General features: G+C 51.2%; 1 protein-coding gene across 1 annotated transcript; it reads left to right on the top strand.

Moving 5' to 3' along the window:
• The first annotated feature begins 349 nt into the window (after nt 1-349).
• On the top strand, nt 350-17781 carry LOC135326282 (maestro heat-like repeat-containing protein family member 2B). The gene is made up of 29 exons (XM_064504168.1): nt 350-417; nt 564-683; nt 1737-1844; nt 2202-2352; nt 2808-2848; nt 3187-3328; nt 4031-4083; nt 4398-4505; nt 4846-4965; nt 5133-5255; nt 5783-5935; nt 6750-6872; nt 7237-7316; nt 7801-7933; nt 8080-8172; nt 8662-8766; nt 9135-9258; nt 10020-10123; nt 10715-10867; nt 11894-12048; nt 12311-12473; nt 12783-12976; nt 14283-14420; nt 14617-14728; nt 14919-15065; nt 15371-15553; nt 16640-16798; nt 17291-17413; nt 17662-17781. The coding sequence occupies exons 1-29, from the start codon at nt 364-366 to the stop codon at nt 17779-17781; spliced, it is 3582 nt and encodes a 1193-aa protein (XP_064360238.1). The 5' UTR covers nt 350-363.
• Nucleotides 17782-17787: the final 6 nt, after the last annotated feature.

Raw genomic sequence — 17787 nt, 5'->3', positions numbered from 1 at the left:
GTGCTTACAAAGACTATGTTACCCAAATGAATTGTAGTCTCCAACCGTATCAAACCCAGCCGAGCAGTCTGTCTGGATAGTTATTGACCACGCTTCGTCAGGGGTGACAGCTGAAGCTCAGTAACACTCCGAGCATAAAGAGTAGTGAATTCCAGTGTGGATCCCATTTTTCTAACTCTCTGTGTTAGGCAGTCCCTGTTGCTCCTGGCTTCTGCTGCTTCCCCTGAAGTCAGATTTTGGCCCCGTGCTTTCTGTCTAGCTGTCCATGAGAAAGCAGAGACATTTTGACAGTGCTCTTTTGGAGGGGTGGGCTCTGCCTCAACGTACCTGTACTTCCTTTCAGCAATGGCGATAAGAAAGAACATGTTCCTGGTTGTCAAGGCAGTGGAAACTGTCTTTGGAGACCACCGGAGTAAGGTGAGGTGGCTGGGGAAGGGATGGTAGCCTGATGAGTGACAGGGGAAGCATTTCCCTACGCAGTTTGGATCTAGCCTAGGCATATGTTTCCTGCTTCGGAGAGAAGGACTCATGGTTACTCTTGTTTGCAATCTCCTCCCCGGCAGGTGAAGGTGGCTGTTCTTGGTTTCATCAAGGAACTGTTCAGCTCTGGTGTCGAGAACTGTTCGGCCTGGGGTCTGGTGGCCTATGTTTTCAGGGAGTTCAGTCGGGCCACCAGCAGACTGGTAAGAGGAGAATGTGACATTTGGGGCTTTGTTTTGTGCCTTTTGTCCACTGACTACTGCACTGAGCTTCCCTGAAAATGTGGAGGCCCCCAAGCAGCAGCCCTTGAGTGCCTGGTGCCATGACCTCATCAGCATCCCAACCGACTTGAATCGTGGGTCTCTCTGTTGCTGTCAAGGGTGCGGCTGTGGTGCTACACCACCATGTCATGCAATGGGAGGCACCGTGGGAGAGTAAGAAAAGAGCAGTGGTGCTGCCAGGGATTTCAGCAAAACTGCTTGGCAAAAGCCACCCTGGAAAAGTGGATTCTCAGCAGGATACAAAGGTGGACAAGTCTTTTCTGAACTGCTGATGGATGATCAGCAAAAGACAGAAATTGTGGGCTAAGCAGGACAAGCCGGAAAAGCTCTCCAGTTCTTTCCTTGTCCTCCATATTTCTGTCCGAACCTGTCCTGCCCTCCATGCAGTGCTTTCGGGCCCTGTGTGCTTTCTGGAAACAAAGGGACCACAGGCACCTCTTTCTTAGGTGTTGCCAGCCAGGTCCACAGGGAATGACTCCTTGTAGGTGGCTCACCAGAACAAGGACTTGGTGAAACTCTTGGCTTTGGCTGTGCCTTTCCTCTTGTTCAGTCATTTGCTGTGAGGCTCCTGAAGGCTGCATTTGTAAGGAGAAGCGTGTCAAGAACTCCCACCTCCTCTTCCTTGTCCTTGGGGCCAGTTCTGCTCTCCTTTCAGTGCAGGAATTGAGCAGAACTCCTCTGAAGAGCGTTTCTTTGGTGTCATTAAAACAGAGCTCGGGCCATTGAGCATCTGCTGTCGCGAATAAACCATTTACCCCCATTGGTTGGGTAATTGCAAACAGGCAGTTGCTCTCTCTGCATTCTGTGTAGTTTTCCTTGCAGTCCAGGATGTGACCCCTACTATAGGATTTCCCATTGTCTTACCTCAGGTGACCTGTGCTCCCAAAGCAAAAGCCAAGTCTCCTACTGAAGCCTCTAGCCTCTTCCTGAAGAAACAGTAGCTGATGGGAGTGTTTTCAAACTTGTGTCTTGCAGGAGACAGGAAACCTCTCTGAGAGGGAAGCAGTGGCAGAGACCGCGCTTCAAACTCTCTGCTTACATGTCCTCGACACCCTGGACGTCTCAGCAAGCGGCATGACAAGAGTAAGTCATCCCACCACCTGGTGCTACTCCTTGCCTTGAGGATACCTTCTTCTAGCCCTCCCCCTCCCTGCTGACAAGCTCTTCCGAGCACGGGGCTACCAGAATGTCTTGTCGGAGGAGAGGGGAAATGAAGCCTTGTGAATAACAGTCCAAGAGATGGGCTCAAGTGGGGATTAGGACAGTGGACTAGAAGGAAGAGAGACAGAAGAGAAAGGGTGGGAGAGACATGAAGTAATGCCCTGGAGAGGGCTAACAGTGGAGGGGCTGGGTCATAGCCACAGAGGACAGCCACTATGAAAACAGGAGTTGAAGGGATGGAAAGAATGACGTGCTGAATTGCTGTATTTTGCTCTGCAGCTCCTATGGCCAAGGCTCCTCCAGTTCGTAGTGCCAGCTCAGTACACTGGCACTCTGGTCCCACTCTCCCGCTGCCTCAGGGAGCTCGTGGAGAGACAGGAGAGAGCAGAAGAGAAGGAGGAACCCAATTACCTGTGCTACCAAGAACGCGGTAAAAGAGAGAAACTTCCAAAGTATTCTGTCCTGCTCTGTCAGGTGGACAGGCTGAGCCTGTGTGTGTCTCTGTCCCCTGGCAGACCCAACTGGGAGGCTGGGAAGAGTGAACAGCACAGCCTTGCCCTTCTGCTAGGTGACAGGGAGTCCTGCCCTGTATTTCCTTTGTGGAAATTTCCTCTGCATTTCCCAGAGAAAATGCTTTGCTCTTCATTTCTCAGCATTCTCCCTGTAAAATGGAGGACTCCTTGCTGGCAGTGCTGGGGAGTTACCTTCCTTTCGGCACGTTAATTGCATGGATACCCTAAGATGGGAAAAGCTGGGGGAAGGCAAATTTATCAGCAGATTATCAGGCCCCTTCAGTCCTGTCCTGGAGGCTTTGCCTGGGATGGACGGGTGATCATCTTGTGTGGGACTTGGCCTGCTGAAATGGATCTTTCTTTCTCTTTCCAGCCAAACTGCCAACTCCCCAGGCTCTGCTGGTACGTCTCCTGGTGAGTAGTTGGGGACTCCTCGGGGCAGAGTTTTCCTGATCAAGGGAAAGGGGGAGAGCTCCGGATGGAGACTGCTTTCAAGGCAGATGCTTGCAGCCTTCAGGGAGGAACAAGCCTGCTGGAGGGCGTCTTGCCCTCCAAGGACTGCCTGGGCATTCCCAGTGTGGACCTCTCGAATAGCAAGGACGCGCCATTCCTCAGGGAGGCAGTGCAAAAAGAGAAGCAGTTCTGCTGTGTGCTGCCTGCCATGGCACCTGCAAAGCCCCTCTCCTTTCTCAGACAAACTGCTGTTCCTCTGTCAGGCTGGAGCTCTAATTCTCTCTCCTTCCCTCTTCCAGGTGCTTGCTTGCTCTCCTTATGAAGGAGGTGGCCATGGAGCTGTTGCCCTGCAGCTGCTGAAGACCCTTCACAGGGCAATTCACAGAGCGGTGGGGATTCCCTGGATGGCCCAGATCCCTTCCTTGCTGCAGTACCTTGAAGGTAAAGTGTCCGCTGGGAGGGGATTGATTTGAAGAGGACAGAAGGGAAGTCAGGAAAAGGCAGGTCCCCAGAGTGCCTGAGGACAACGGAGCCCTTGAGTGTCTTAAAGCTGTCTTGTTCTTCATCCCTCCCAGTTCCAGGGAGCTGGAACTGACAGCTGAGAGAAGTAATGCTCCTGAAATAATCTGATCCCTGTGTGGGCTTTAGCCTGGCATATTGCATCAGAATGGCAGGCTCTGGCAGCATCCTCCCACCCTTGCTTGGACAGTGTTTGTGAGTGGTTACATTCCCCCTTGAGGAGATTTTGTGGCACTGCCCTCTCCTTGGAAGCTCAGAGTCACCAGTCGAGTCCAGCTTGGCAGTGGCAGTTCTCTCTTGCACTAAGCTCCAGCTGGTTGTGAAAGGCCCTTCTGCCTCATTTTTCTTCCTGTGAGGAAATAGACAGCTGCTTTGACCAGCAGTCAGTATTCCCCAGCGTTGATTCCATGGTCCTGAACAAATGGGACTTGGACATACCTTATGCATTTGGACTCACAAAGGGGCTGGTGGAGTAGCTGCCTTTGAGCCCTGACAGAACAGGTACATTCTGGGAGCTGGTAGCCTGGGAATGCTGGACTTTTTGCTTCCAAAGGAGACGTGTGGATGCTTCTTTTGGGCTCACTGTAATCAGATGACCTGCTGTTGTGTCCTCTTGTTTCCCAGGAAAAGATGAGAGCTCCCTGGACTATGCAGAATGGGAGTGCCGTCTGCTGCAGGTACAGAGTTCTTTTATGACAGCTGGGAGGTGGGGTCTTGGCAGTGAGGTTTTGGGCAAGCCTGTCCTCTCCCAGAACTTGGGCCTGTTGTCCTAAAAGCGCCACTGCCTCTTTCTCTATAGTTTCCTGAGACCCAGAAGGATCTTAGCTGCATATTGGAAGAAGGGTCTGGGGCAGATTAAAGGGGTGGGAAGGGAAGATGGATTATCCGTAGTGTGAGCTGTCCCCAGACACCTTCTTGTTACACTGGAATGAGAGAAAGACCTTGACAAAACCTGAGGAAGCATTTGCTTCACTTTTTGTTTTCTCCATAGTTCCTGAGAACATCTCTGGAAGCCATAAAGAATGAGACCTGGAATATGAAGCTGAATGGCGAGTTAACTCAGCAGATGGCCCACTATCCAAACTTTTCCAAGGAGAAGGTTGGTCCTCTGCTAAGACTTGGTCTTTACTTTTCTTCCTTGAGAGGTTTGGTGGCAGAGCCACAGGATGCTTCTCTCCCTGCATGGTTTTTTTCAATACAGTTGCTTTTCACTGCTTCCTATTCTCAGCCCTACATAATGTCTTTTTTTTTTTTCTTCCTTTAATTCTCTGTATAGAGCTGGTAACTGGATTGGGCCAAGAAATGGGCTGTTTTTGTAGTCTTGGTGCCTTGGCTGTCTCTTGGTCCTTGAGATGGGGTGGTAGCTGGGTGTTCCGCTTCTCCAGTGATGACAGGTTGCTGTGTTAGCAACCTCTTCGTGCTGGCCTCTTCTCTTTCAGAATTTCCTCTATAAGGCTGTGGGGGGAGCACTGGCAGCGTCTCAGAACATCAGCTACATTGAAGAACAGCTGCAGAGCTACTTGGAAAGAGTCAGACGTCTGGAACCTTCTGAGAGAGAGGTGGGTGCTCTCTATCCCTGCGCTCTCCAGTTTTCCCTCGGCAGCTTGGATCTCGTTGCCTGACTTGGAGCTTTTTCCTGCTGATTCCCTCAGGCAATATGCTTGAAAGCTTGAAAGGGATGAATGTGTGGGATGGAAACAGACTCACTCTTTCCCTTGTGTTGCAGGGACCGATTTCGGTGTTAGCATCCTCTGCTGAGGGCCACTTCGACCTGGCCTTGAAGACAGTCCACGACTTTGCTGCTGCTGGGGAGAATAGGAGACTTCCTAGGGTCTTCACCCTCCAGAAGGTAAGGGAAGCAGGTTTTCTCTGTTGTCTTGGCTTTCTTTGCTTGTGTAAGAACTGCCGGAAGCCTGTAGCCAGGAGTTCTGGTGCTTCAGGCGTCTTCAGGACAGATCCCATTACAAAGTCATGGATCAAAATTCCCCAGCAGTGGCAACAAACAGCAACTGGCCATTGGAACAGTGTTGGGTGTGGTTTCAGTTCAGCTGGCAAATGGAAATGAGGGATGGTCAATGGGCAGTGCTCAAACTCCTGGTGCTGTCAAGGAAGGAGGTTCTGCACTTCAGCCCTCCTTTGTCTAAGAGTTCCAGCTCTTAGACACAAGAGAGGGAGACAGTGGGAGGGAGAACAGCTCTCTCCCAGAGAGTTAACGGAGGCATTGAAGAGTTACTTGGTGAAATGTTTTGAGAAGTGTGGATGAAAAAGGCAAGCTCGTACCTGTTTGGAGGCAGTTTCTCAGCTAGAAGCAAAGGGGAAGTCTAAGGTAAAATGAAGAGGCTCGACTGAATCCTCCTGACTTTCCCAATTTTCCAGGAGCACCAGAAGGAGAACGGAGCAAAGACAGCTGCTGCTGTCATGCTCATCTACAGTAAAATAGCACTCCATGCACCCAAGCAGCAGCTTCTTGCCCGGGTCGAGACGGACATTGTAGAGAACATCCTGTGCCAGTACAGAACCAGCCCTCAGGTAGGAGCTGTGAATGCTCGGTGTCGGGACAATTAGTCTAGAGCTAGCTCCCGCCCTCCTCTGAACCGGAGCTTACTGGGACAGAGCATCTGTTTGGAAAGATCTGCTCTCAACAAGAGTCCTGGATCTCCAGTTCCAAACCTGCCACTCTATCCCTTTGACATATATCCCCGTGTCATTGCTGGTGTTCTTTGAGTTTTGGGGGACTTGTCTGAGATGTCAGAGACCCGAAGCACAAGCAGTATCCCAGGTCCAGTTCTAGCCGTTGCTCCCCATGCAGGGGACAGAGGGCTCCAGATGAGTCTCTGCAGCCTCGTAGTGTTGGCGGTAATCTGAACTGCTGCCGTCTTTCGCATACTAGTGTTTTCTGTTTCCCCGACTCTCACTCTTTCTCCTTGCACCTTGCAGGCACCGGGCATCACTTTCCCAGCCCCAGTAAATGCTCCCTGAATGAGCCTTGCTCCTTGCCCTTCTCCCATTTCCAGTTTCCGTTGTTCCAGATTTGCTTTCCCCACTGCCTTGGGCCAGAGTCCAGGGGGCTCTCTTTTGGGTAGGAAGCTGGGGAAAGCTCCTTTCTGCTTCCAGGTAGTCCATGTCTTCCTAGGATCCCAGGAGAGATCTCCTTCCACTGAAATAAGACCCAGAGGCCCTTCCCCCTAGGCTCCTGGAGGATGCAGTTTCTTCCCTCCGCAGCACTTTGAGAGTAGCTTTGGCCCTTGGGTTGATCTTTTGGCCCTCCTGTTAATCTTTTGGCCTTTGGTCCTTTGAACAGCTCCTCATCTATGTCACCTTTTTTTTCTTTCCTGGTCCTCAGGACACAGAACTCAAGCTGGCCCTAATCCAGAGTGTCACAGAAGTCAGCTGCGCCCTTCAAGGCGTTGGCACCTGTGAGAACTTCAGCTTTGCTTCGAAGAGGGTGCTGCTGGAGCTTGTGCTGGTGAGTGACATGGAATGAGAGAGGCTGTCCTGCAGAAGAGTTTGTGCACTGAGAGGGGTTTCCTCAGAGAGGCACTGTTCTCTGTGGGCTGAGAAAGGCCTTGGGCAAACTTGGGAGTGTCCGAGGCCTAGGCACCAGCACACTAGGGTCCCTTGTGCTGCCAGCTTGTGGGTGATCCCTGGGAAGAGCAGTGGGTCTGTCCTCTCTGGAGCTGCGGTCTTCCGGCAGTTCTGGGAGAAACCTGCATGGAGGCTGTCTGTGTTAGCCACACGCGCGGAAGAAGAATCTGCTCTTCTTGCTGAGGCAAGGCCCTCTTCTTTCCTGCCCTCTGACCTCTGTGTACCTGTCTCTCTGTGACCTGCAGGACTTCATGAAGCAGGAGCCCCTGGATTGCGTGGCTTCTCCCGTTCGCTACAGGGCAATTCTTGCGGTGGAGCACTTGAGGTAGGGCTTTTCCTCCTGTGTGCTGGGTTTTCCTCCGCATGTCACAGAGGAGCTGATTGAAGCTTCACAGTTGACCTGAGTGTGGGGTGAGAAGCTGCCTTTGGTGTGGGGTGAGGTGATGGTCCCCGTTTTGTATGATCCTGGAAGATGTGATGCGGTACAGATCCTGGAGCCCAGTGTTGGAGAGAGATGGCCTGAGGCTGTAGATTGGAGAAGTGTGGAACAGAGAGTGGTCTGGGCTGCAGAAAGGCTGCTGGCTGGCTGGCTGGCTGGCTGGCTGGGGGAAGAGAGCTCCCGGCTCTCTGTACGCTGGGAGTCTGATGGGCAAGAATCCATGGGAGTTGGCGGAAGTGCTCCCTCTTCATGGAACAGCAGTGTTGGGAACTGGGGCTCCAGCTTCAGATGAACTCTAGCTGCCACTGGACCCCCTCTGGCAAAGAGTAGCAAGTGTCCTTTCTGAACTCTTTCTTTTGTCTTCTGCCAGCAAGATCAAGCCATCTCTGACCCAGAAGGAAAACTGTCATCTTCTTCAGGAGTGCTTCCGAAGCCTATTTCCCCTTCCTCCCCTTGAGCAGACAAAAGAAGGGGAGGCAGCAGATGATGCTGAGCATGCAGAGGTAGCTGTCAATCCCCCTCTGCTGCTCTGCATGTTCAGAGCTGCACCTTATCATGCACTGAATGCTGGCAGAGCTGAGGCTCTGGACTCTGGCTGAGTTCTGAGGCTCTCTGATTTCAGCTACCACTCCTTCTCTCTTGCTTTTAGGCTCTCTATACACGATCCCTGGAAGCTCTTGCTCGCCTCATGACAAGTCTTGAGGAAGAGCTGACCTTGTCATGGCTCAAGGAAACCTTTCACGTGAGTAGCAAAGAGGAGAAAGGGAAACTCTCTTTTGTCAAGAGGAGAGCCAAGGATGGAGGGCCTCACGCTTTAGGGGATCATCTGAGAATAGGAGATGCTCTGGAGGCAGGTGCAAGGCATGCAATTCTTCCCTGGAGGTGGAGAAAACTATGGCCCGTCGTGGCTGTAGGAGTTGTGTTATTGGTTGTCAGGGCATGTTGCAATGGGAGCTGTTGCCAAGATGGCCATGGTGGACGGATACAAGGCACTCCCAATCTTTGCTGATGAGTGAGTGCTGTGTGCAAGTATCAGATACACTAATATAAGAAGCCTTCAGTGTTTGTGTACCTCACAGCGGTGATGAATTCCCATGGAGGCCAATGTATCCTTAGTGTGGTTCCTGGGGGAAGAAAAGGTGGGAGACTGTAAAGGAGTGTGTGTGTGTGTGTGTGAGTGTGTGTGCGTGCAAACGATGCATGCCCTGATCTAGCTGTGGTCTTCCAACAGCTCCTAGAGGCCTGGCTCCGTTCTGGGAAAGAGTGGGAGAGAGAGAGGGCCCTTTATGCCTGCACTCATCTGCTAAAGACTTACACCGAGAGACTGGAGGATGCTGTGAGTATTGACTCCCTCTTCCCAAAACTCTTTGGGAGTGCTTGTGGGTTCAGCTGGAGTCTCTCGGGGAACCAAGACGAGGGCAGCCCTGGCGAGCCAGGAGGCCCTGCAGGTCTTCTCTGCAGCTCTGCCCTAACCTCAGCACCCATCTGCCACCAAGACAGCATTGCTCCTTAAGCCCTTCTGCTTCCCTGGCAGGGAGGTTTGCTCAGAGCTGTGCTCTGGGTTGCTAATCTCCTGGGAGGATAAAGCTGAGCTTCTGTCGATCCAGATGCCCTGCTGTGGGTCAGGAGTCAGTGTCAGAAGGAGAAGGTTGAAGGGCCACTCCTGCAGCCTGAGAACTTTCTTCTTTCTTTGATTTCTACCAGAGAGAAAACTCTTCTGAGCAGTTTGGCTCCATGATTGGAGTGCTGGGGCCTCTCAGCTGTGACTCCCTGGCCACATCACGCCAGCGGGCAGTCGACTGTATCAGCTGCCTTCTCTCAACACAAGGTGAGAAGAACAGTCATTGCTTCCCACTTCCTTCCGCCTGCTCTTCCCTCTCTTCCCTGTCTGGCAGCAGAGGCAATGTGCAGGGAGGGGGCTCCATTGCCAGAGGAGAAGAGTAATGGACAGCAGACTGCTGGTTTCTTGCATCCAGACCTTGGTCATTCTTTTCCCTCCTGGCCATAGCACAAGGGAGGCCTGGGAAAGTTCTCTGAGCAGCCTTGCCTCAGGGGCACTTCTGGGTGCTGTGGAGAATGAGAGCCCTCCCACATTTCTGTCTCAGGGCAGCACTCTCAGGCACCAAGGATTAGAGGACAGCACTTTCTAGCTTTGTAGAGACAAAGTAATGATCCCAGTTGAGAAATTGTTTAGAAGGGAGTTGTACACCTGGGCTTCTGGAGTGGACTTTGGTCAGCATCACCTGTCCACACTGATGAATCTATGGAGACCCTCCTCCCAGTCAGAGGATAGGTGTGACCTGTGCTTGCACATGGGATGGAGGGGCTGAGAAAAAGAGGAGCCATAGTTGAGGACAATAGGTATAGTCTGAAAACTGCTGTAGGAGAAGGAGAGTGTTTTTTCTGACTGGCATAGAGCAGAATCTGATGGCCTGACTCGTAAAATGCTGCACCCAGAGTTCAGAAGGGTCCTGCACTACCCCTGTGGAATTCCCTACCACCATTTGGTGATTCCTTGATCAATGGCTGTGGACTGGGGGTTCATTTTCAGAAAATGTGCCTATCCTTTCCCACCTGTGTTTCTTTTAGGCAAGGTTATGCACACAAGGGAAGTGGATCTGAATCACTTCTGTGAGGAGCTGATGGCCGCAGATGTGGATTCGCTGCTGAGGACCTCTTCCAAAATCGCAAAGGTTACTGACTCCAAAGCCAGAGCTGTGGCTACCTGGTGGCTCAGCTCCCATCACTTTTCTCTTCTTTACTTCCAAGATTTCTCTCCCCTTTCAGAGTGGCCTATAGCAATGGGGCCTCTGTTGTTAGCAAGTAGTAAGAGGGTTTTGAAGCATAACAATATCTAGCGTTCCCACTGGGGAAAGAAGTAGACTCCATGAAGTTTCTATGAGTTTGTGTGTTTGTTTTCATCCATCCACACCCAAACACTCTCCATCTGGGGAAAGTGAGCTGTTGAAGCAAAGCAGGGAAGTTCCTTAGCCCGATGGCTTTCTCTTTATTTTAACATGTATTAGCTTGCCAGCTCTTGAGAGTTATTTTAAGAACATAAGTTGTGTAGGCAAGCAACCGACCTCATGGAAGAGCCTTCCAACTCTATGAGCTTCATAAATCAAAAGAAGAAGTTGTATGTGCAATTGGAATACAAAGCACCTGCCACCTTCAGGATTAGCTAATGGCTGAACTGAGAAGCTGCTCAAGTTTTCTTGTCCTTTGCTTGTAAGAGAGGAAGCAGACTTCTGATGTTGTTTCTCCTGTTTCTCATTTCTCTCCAGGTTGCATGCAAATCCTTTTGCTCAGAGCAGGCAAGAGGCTTTCTGAAGGCTGTCCTGGGCAGCATGCTGTCCTTCAGCCCCACTTGTGCTCGGGCAGCAGGCGAGTGGATGCTCATCTTCCTGAAGGAATGTGGAAGAGAAATGTTGCTGGAGGTAAAACACCCCTTGTTTATCTTTAGAGTTGGAACTTTGACACTGAGCTGCTGCACTACCCCTTGTCTAGCTGCTGTGGTCTGCAGAAATGCATCTTGCATGCAGAGCCAAGAATGTCTTGTTTATCCAGCTGAAGTCCTGGCAACCTAATCCAAGAGCTACTGTGCATCTGGTACCAGCAATACAAACCCTTCTGGAGCAAAGTCTCCAACTGTTCCAGACACAGTGCCAAGAAGGAGCAAATCTGATAGACACAATTTAGTAGAGCCCCCCCCCTTTCTCTGGTCTGTGCTGCGTCTCGGGGTCCACTGGTGAACGGTGCCAGCCATCTTTTCTCCTGGGCTCTGTTCCTTTCATACGTGGTCAGCAGATCGCTTGGTGTCTGTCCTGTGGGGAAAAAGAGCAGACAGATAGTGTCTTGATGGCTGTCATCCACAGGAGAAGTGAGTAGTTTTGCTCTGTGCAGGCTACGGCCACAGTTTCTGGCGGTGAAAGGATCTGCCAAATGTCTTCCTCCAGAGCAAAGTTGTTCCCTCTGGGGAAGGTGTTAAATCTATGAGAAATGAGGAGGCTGGAGGCAAGGACAAGTATCCCTGGAGAGCTGGTTCCTCCAGGAAGGACCTGAAGGCCCTTGTGCAGGCACTGCATGGTATCTTCGGAAGGTGTGAAGAATGTGTTAGGTCTTGATGTTGCCTTATTTCAAGCACATAGTTAGAAGCGTTCAGACTGCTCTGGGTGAAACGTTAAAATGTCTTTTGTGTGCATGAGAAGAGAAGCTGAAAACAGAAGGGAGCCAAGGCATGTGCAATGACAGCACATCTGTGTGCGTGAGAGGGCAAGGAGCACACTTAGACCCAAAAGAAAACCCTCCACTGTGTGGAGTGGTAGGGCTGAAGTTTAGGGTGAGATCTTGACAAATGGTCAAGGAAGCAGGACTTGCTCATGTGCTGAAGAATTGGTCTGGCTTTAAGGGAAGCCCTAGGAAAGGCCTAAAACAACCTGCTGTTCTTTCCTTGTCCCTTCCAGGTGCCAGAAATCCTGACAATCCTTTACGATCATCTGCCAGCTGCTCAGCAGGGCAGCCTGAAGGAGTTCCTCTTTGAGGCAGTGTCTGTCCTGGGCTGCTATCACCCTGAGGCAGTAACCAACAGCCTCCTCCAGAGACACCTGCCCATGGACAGGTAGGTTCCCCTCCCCTCTCCTTCCACTTCAGGAGCCCAGAGACGCCACAGCCTGGCGGCACTAGAGGGGACTCTGTTCAGCAGCCAGTTGTCTCTTTCCCCGAGGAGAAAAGTCCGACTGTTGCCAGAGCATGTGCTTGTGACTTGCCAGGGACTGGGGCTGCTAAAGCTCCGCGCTGGGAGGGGGGGAGTATTTAACCTGCCTTTGAGGGGCTGCAGGCCCAACAGTACATGCGATCACGGGTAAACTGTTCACCTGCAGTGATACCGTGGAGCTGTGGAGGACTCTTGGCAGAGGCATCTTTGCAATTGAAATGCTCCAGTTGCTAATGGGCAAACTGGAGAGCGCTGAAGACACCCCCGCCAGAAGCAACTGCCTCGATGAGGAAGGGAGCGACAATCTGGCTGCGCTGGAGCCTCTCATGGTATGTGAAGTGACATTTCTGCCCCTCTTTGGCTGAGGATCCCGTGGAATGAAAGCGAGGGGTTGGACATCCTCCTGGTACACAGGCACTTGTAAATCCACATGCAGAAGCCTCACAGTGTGCTTTGCTGGGTCATTCTCATTTTGATCACTGTGAGAAGCTGTGAGAGCTTGTTGTTGCCCATCCACAAGCTTGTGGCAGAAGTCAGAGCTCCAGAGGAGAGCAGCCAGGCAGGCGGGCAGGCAGGTGGGGTAAGTGGTGGCAAAAGCTCTTCCTTTCCAAGTGGTTTGTGACGGCATTTCTTCATAGGTAACCTGTGCCCTCCGTGAGCTGGTGTATTCCCTGGAGCCCCGGGAAAGTGTGTCTCTCCTGCTGCCACGGCTGTTTCCAATGCTGCTGAAACAAATCAGCAACACTCTTGGAAAGGAGCTGCCTTCATCTGCAGGAAGAGTTGAAGACGAGCCAGTCCTTGTGGCAAGTGGTGAAGGCAGCAGTCCTTGCAGGTAATGAGCAAAACGGGCAGAGATGAAGGATGCAGCTTTAGCTCACCTCACCAAGCCAGTCTTTGTCTATGTCTGTCTCCTCTCTCTGCGTTCTTGTCAGGCTTTGCTCCACTTTCTTAAAAAGCCTGTGAGTTGTCTCTTGTGCCCTAGCATGAGCTCAATATGCTTTTGAAAAAGTAGGCTGGTGGGAGCTAGTCTGAAGAAAATCTTGTGTGGCCCTGGTGAGGAAAAGCTACAGCAGAAATGAAGGCGGAACTGGCCCTCTCAGCACAGCTAAAATTCACCTATTGGTTTACTCTGTGTCATGCACAGGGAATTCTGCTGTTTCATCTATTTCTTTGGGCTTGGTTTTTGTCTACTTTGTTATTAGTCTTCCCTGGGCATCCTTGGATGATTTTATTCCCCTTTGGAGGTGCTTTTGAATCAAAAGTCTCAGTTATTCAATGATTGGGGTTTGATGAAAGCAGGAACATTCCTGCCTCACCAGACATGAGTGGAGACAGCTCCCTGGCCTTCAGCTGAGTCGACCCGTTTGTCAGCACTGGAGGATATGGCAGGACATCCTTCTGGTCCTTCCAGTCTTATAGCCTTGAAGGTAGCTGTTCTTCCTATGAGAGAGGCTTCTGTGCTCCATGGACAAGATTTCTGCTGTCACCATGTTTAATCCTTTCCTTAGGAAACCAGAACTGAATTTCTCTTTGTCCAGACAGTGGCCACAGCAGGTTTCCAAACATCGCTTGGGGTGCTGTTTGTTTTTCTCTCTCTCTTTTTTTTCTTTTTGGTGTATGAACCCTGAGAGACTTTGCTTATATGAATGATAGAGAACAAAGTACCTCTTGGCCTTGCAAGGGCGACTGTCCCCTCAAGCTGTGCTGGGCCTCCTCTTCTACCATTACTAGTCTGTTTGGGGAACCCACAAGTGGTGATGCAGCGACAGCATGGTGATTCCTGCCCACTGCAATTCATTTCCCCAGCTCGGAGGACCTTGTTGTGCATCTTTTGCATAAATGGTACTCTGGTACTGCAGAAGACCCCTCAGGTTCTAGCATCAAAGAAGTTGAGGCTTCTGGGTTTTCCCCTGTGTTCAGTGAGTTTGGGGGCATCAAAGCGAGTGATCATGCCAGTTTCCTTTTAGCCTGATGCCCTTTGGGATTATGAAGTGTGCTTTCAGGGGGTGCTTTGAGTATTACTCGCTGGGGCTTGGAAGAAGTTAATGAGTGCCTCTGAAAGTGGCTGAGCTTCCTCAGTGATCCTGACACAGTCTCAAGTGCTCCGATTCTGACATATGTATATTCTTTTCAATCAGGCTTTCCATCAAAGCATTAGATACTGTGCTCTGCAAGTGCATCAGTGAGAAATGCATGGGGATTCTCCGGAAGCAGAACACATGGGCTTTTCTTGAAAATCCCCAGACATACCATGAGGGCATGTGTCTGCTGACTAGGTAAGAGCCTTGTGGAGGCCTTCTCTCCTTCTTGGGGGTGACTGTAAGCCAGAAACGGTCTGGATGGGAACCTCTCCAGCATATCTGCCTGGGGAGGCTGTCCTGAGTTGCCAAAGAAGACCGTCTGCATCACAGCAGCTGACTGTTGGAACCTCATACTCTGTCGCCTTCTTGTCTTCTTGTGTTGTGTGTGCAGTGTTCTCCTCCAAACTGATGTGGTCACGGTGACCACCATACGTGCTGTCTTGCCATGGCTGGACTCGCCATCAGCAAACCTGAGGATCATGGCAGCATCTTTCTTTGCTGAGGTAAGACAGAAGGTGGAAAAGGAAGGCTTGAGAGCAGTTGTCTTTGCAAGCTGCTGTCTCGGCCATCTCTTTCTCCAGGAAGATCCTAGCAGAAAGTATCCCAGCCATGCTGGAATCCATGAACAGTTACGCATGTGCCATGAGTGCTCAGGATCAATCTAATGCTAATGGTCATGGTGCTCTTTCCTAGCTGATGAAGGCGCCAATGCTTCAGAAGTGGAAGCTACTTCAGCCTGTCCGCCGTGCATTGGTGGACAAATCCCTGGATGCCAGCAGCACTGTGCGCCGGATGGCAGTGAGGGGCCTGGGCAATCTGGCCAGTGGAGCACCTGAGAAGGTGAGCATGAGCTTGCACTCACTACAGAAAGCTCCTAACCAGACAGGTCCTGGTAAAGAGCTGCACAAGGCTTACAGAAGCTGGACCAACCACAACAGGGAAATTCTGGTGTGTCTTAAGACCATGCTCCATTCTCCGACATCACTCTGGCTTCAAAGGTGCAACTGGAGACAGAGTGTGTAGCCTTGGGCTAAGGTGTGCTCTGGACTGGTTTCTTGCCAATTCTGTTCTTGGGAGAAATGGTAAAGAACTTCTGCTGTAGGCATGAATGGTGAGGAGCTCTTGTGTGCCTTCTGCTTTGACAGCTGAGAAAGCACAAGAAGGCCATTCTGAAGGCGTTAATGAGGGCCATCAAGGATGTCACCTCTTCTGAGATCGTGGGCGAGAGTTTGTCAGCTCTGGCGAAAGTGGTGGCAGAGCTGGGAGAGAAGGACATTGGAGTCACCTTTAAAGAAATCGCCCTTTATACCAAGACTTTCTTTGATGTCGTAAGTGAACGAGCAGTAGGTAACTCTTGTTTGAGTAGTCTGTGAGATCATCTGAAAGGTATGATGTGAGCAAGCACAGATGAGGACTGTTTGGGTTCAGGGAAGAAGCCTCATTCCTAGAAAAGCCTGAAGAGAAACTGATGAGACTTGGGATGATGTCTGCTGATTCCTAGCTCCATAGCGAGCTAATCACCTTTGGATTGCCCTTGGGAAGGAGTGAAGAAAGGCTGGACACTGAGGGAGGACGTCACCTCCCTTCACAGTAGTTCTCCATGTCTGGTCTAGCCCTCACAGGTTCTTTCATTGTCAATGGAGAGGAAGAGGGGTGTTGAGGGTCTCCTTTGCCTAGCTCTGTACCCTGGGTCTTTTCAGCATCTACCCTGGAAAGGAGGGCTTGCGCCTTGGACTGCCTCTTCCTCTCCATGGCCTCTACAGTCTGGAAGACTTGCTTAGATGCTCCTCGCAAATGGCGGGAGTTCACTTGCTCTGACATGAGAGGTGCCCATGCTGTGGTATGACAGACCACAACAGAGTCTTCTGAGCCGGAGTTCTTCCACAGAGCAGTACCAACTGGAATCAAGTATTCCATTTTGTAGAGCCTTTTGAATCTGAGGGGTTTTTTTTCTTTTTCTGAGGGAAATGGAAACTGACTGTTTACAACTCCCTTACAGGCCACCTGGAGGGCTGTCTCTGTGTGAAAGCCCTGAAGCCTTAGGAACGTGTGAGGCTGCCAGGTGGCTCTGAGTCTGGGAACTTTGGAGTCCAAGAGCTTCTAGGTTTTTAGCTCTCTGTCAGGTGCCAGTAAAGTGTTTGAGGACCTCGGAGACCAAAAGCCTAAGTGCCCAGTAGCTCAGGAGGCACGGTCCTGAGAAGCTGAGCAATGGACAAGGAAAGACTCAGCATAAGGCAACCCTTTCTTGATGCCAAATGGTGTCTTTCAAAGAAATGGATTCTCTTGATCCTCTGGCCTTGGACAAACTGCCTAGAACCATTGCTCAGGATATGGGCTCAGCATTTGGCTGGCCAGGAGATGTTTGTTTTGGGGTCCTAGGCAGCAACTTGGTGACTGGGGTTTCCTGATTGCAGGACGAGGCAGTCCTTCGTTCCTCAGCCTTCACCTTGTATGGAGTCCTGGCCTCCTCTGCCAAGAGGAAATGGAAATCTTTTCTCGGCAAAGAAATTACAACTTCTACGTGGACCAGAATTATGCTCCATCTTCAGGACCCAGATCCAGAAGTTTGCAATGTAAGAGCCACCTTTCACTTCTTTCTTCATGAGGAGGGTGCTACATGGTAACAGCAGAGCAATACTGGCCTTCCTGATAATGTCTCTGCATGGAAAGACAACCTCAAACTCTTCCAACAGCATTTTCTGTTTGAGGTGCAGGACAGTCTTCCCAGACTCCGCAGTGCTCAGGCCTCCAAGCCTTTGCTGACCATGTCCCTTCTGATCTCCCCTGCTTCCTGAGATCCGGGGCTTCTCCCAAGGGCACATCAGTTAACAGCTATCGTGCGGCGACAGCTCTCAGGCACCGATACTCTCTCTGGAGTGCCACATACCAGGCCAGGGGAACGATGGCTGCTGTTGCAATCCCTCCCCTCTCCTTTCTATAAATGGCGTTGAGTGAAACATCCCCCCCTCTTGAAAGAGAACAGCAGGGCTCAGCTCAATGAGGTCCCTTGAAAGGCACCTCGCTGGTCCTGGGGAGGGCTGAGCTGGGGCAACTCTCCTTTTCAGGCCTGTCGAAGCACTTTCCTGCTCTGCACTCCATTCCTGGGCCTGCAGAAGCTGCAAACCCAAGTTGCTCTGAACACCGAGAAGAGTGCAGAAGAGCTCCAGGAAGCTGTCTGCAGTCACCTGGTGAGTAAGCTGTGGCCCAGGGTGAGACTGCCTGGTGGCAGTGACTTTCCCTGGCTCAGAGACCTGGAGCATGGAGCGGCCTTCTGGGAAGTGGTAGGGTGGGAACTAGCATGGCAATGATGGGAACTGTCAGTCCCTTGCAGCCTCCGTCTCTTTCCTTCCTCTCCTAGTTCATCTGCCCTCTTTGCCAAGGGTCAATGGCAGGGCCTTTTCAGCCAAAGAACTCCTGTTTCTCTGTTTTCTACCAGGCCAGAGACATGCCAGAGCTTCTGCAAAGCGTCTATGACACCCTCCAGACCTACTTCTGGAGCTCGTGTTGGGGGATGCGGACTGCAGCCATCCAATTAGCTGGTAAGAGACAAAGCTGATATTCT

Source organism: Dromaius novaehollandiae, unplaced genomic scaffold, assembly GCF_036370855.1.
Source record: "Dromaius novaehollandiae isolate bDroNov1 unplaced genomic scaffold, bDroNov1.hap1 HAP1_SCAFFOLD_102, whole genome shotgun sequence".
Taxonomy (NCBI): domain Eukaryota; kingdom Metazoa; phylum Chordata; class Aves; order Casuariiformes; family Dromaiidae; genus Dromaius; species Dromaius novaehollandiae.
This window is presented reverse-complemented; position numbering and strand designations above follow the sequence as displayed.

Coding starts and splice junctions, on each gene's coding strand:
- LOC135326282 (XM_064504168.1), top strand. CDS start 364: ATGTTCCTGGTTGTCAAGGCAGTGGAAACTGTCTTTGGAGACCACCGG. Junction 4,084..4,397: donor GGGAGTGCCGTCTGCTGCAG/GTACAGAGTTCT, acceptor TTTTCTCCATAG/TTCCTGAGAACATCTCTGGA. Junction 16,799..17,290: donor CAGATCCAGAAGTTTGCAAT/GTAAGAGCCACC, acceptor TCTCCTTTTCAG/GCCTGTCGAAGCACTTTCCT.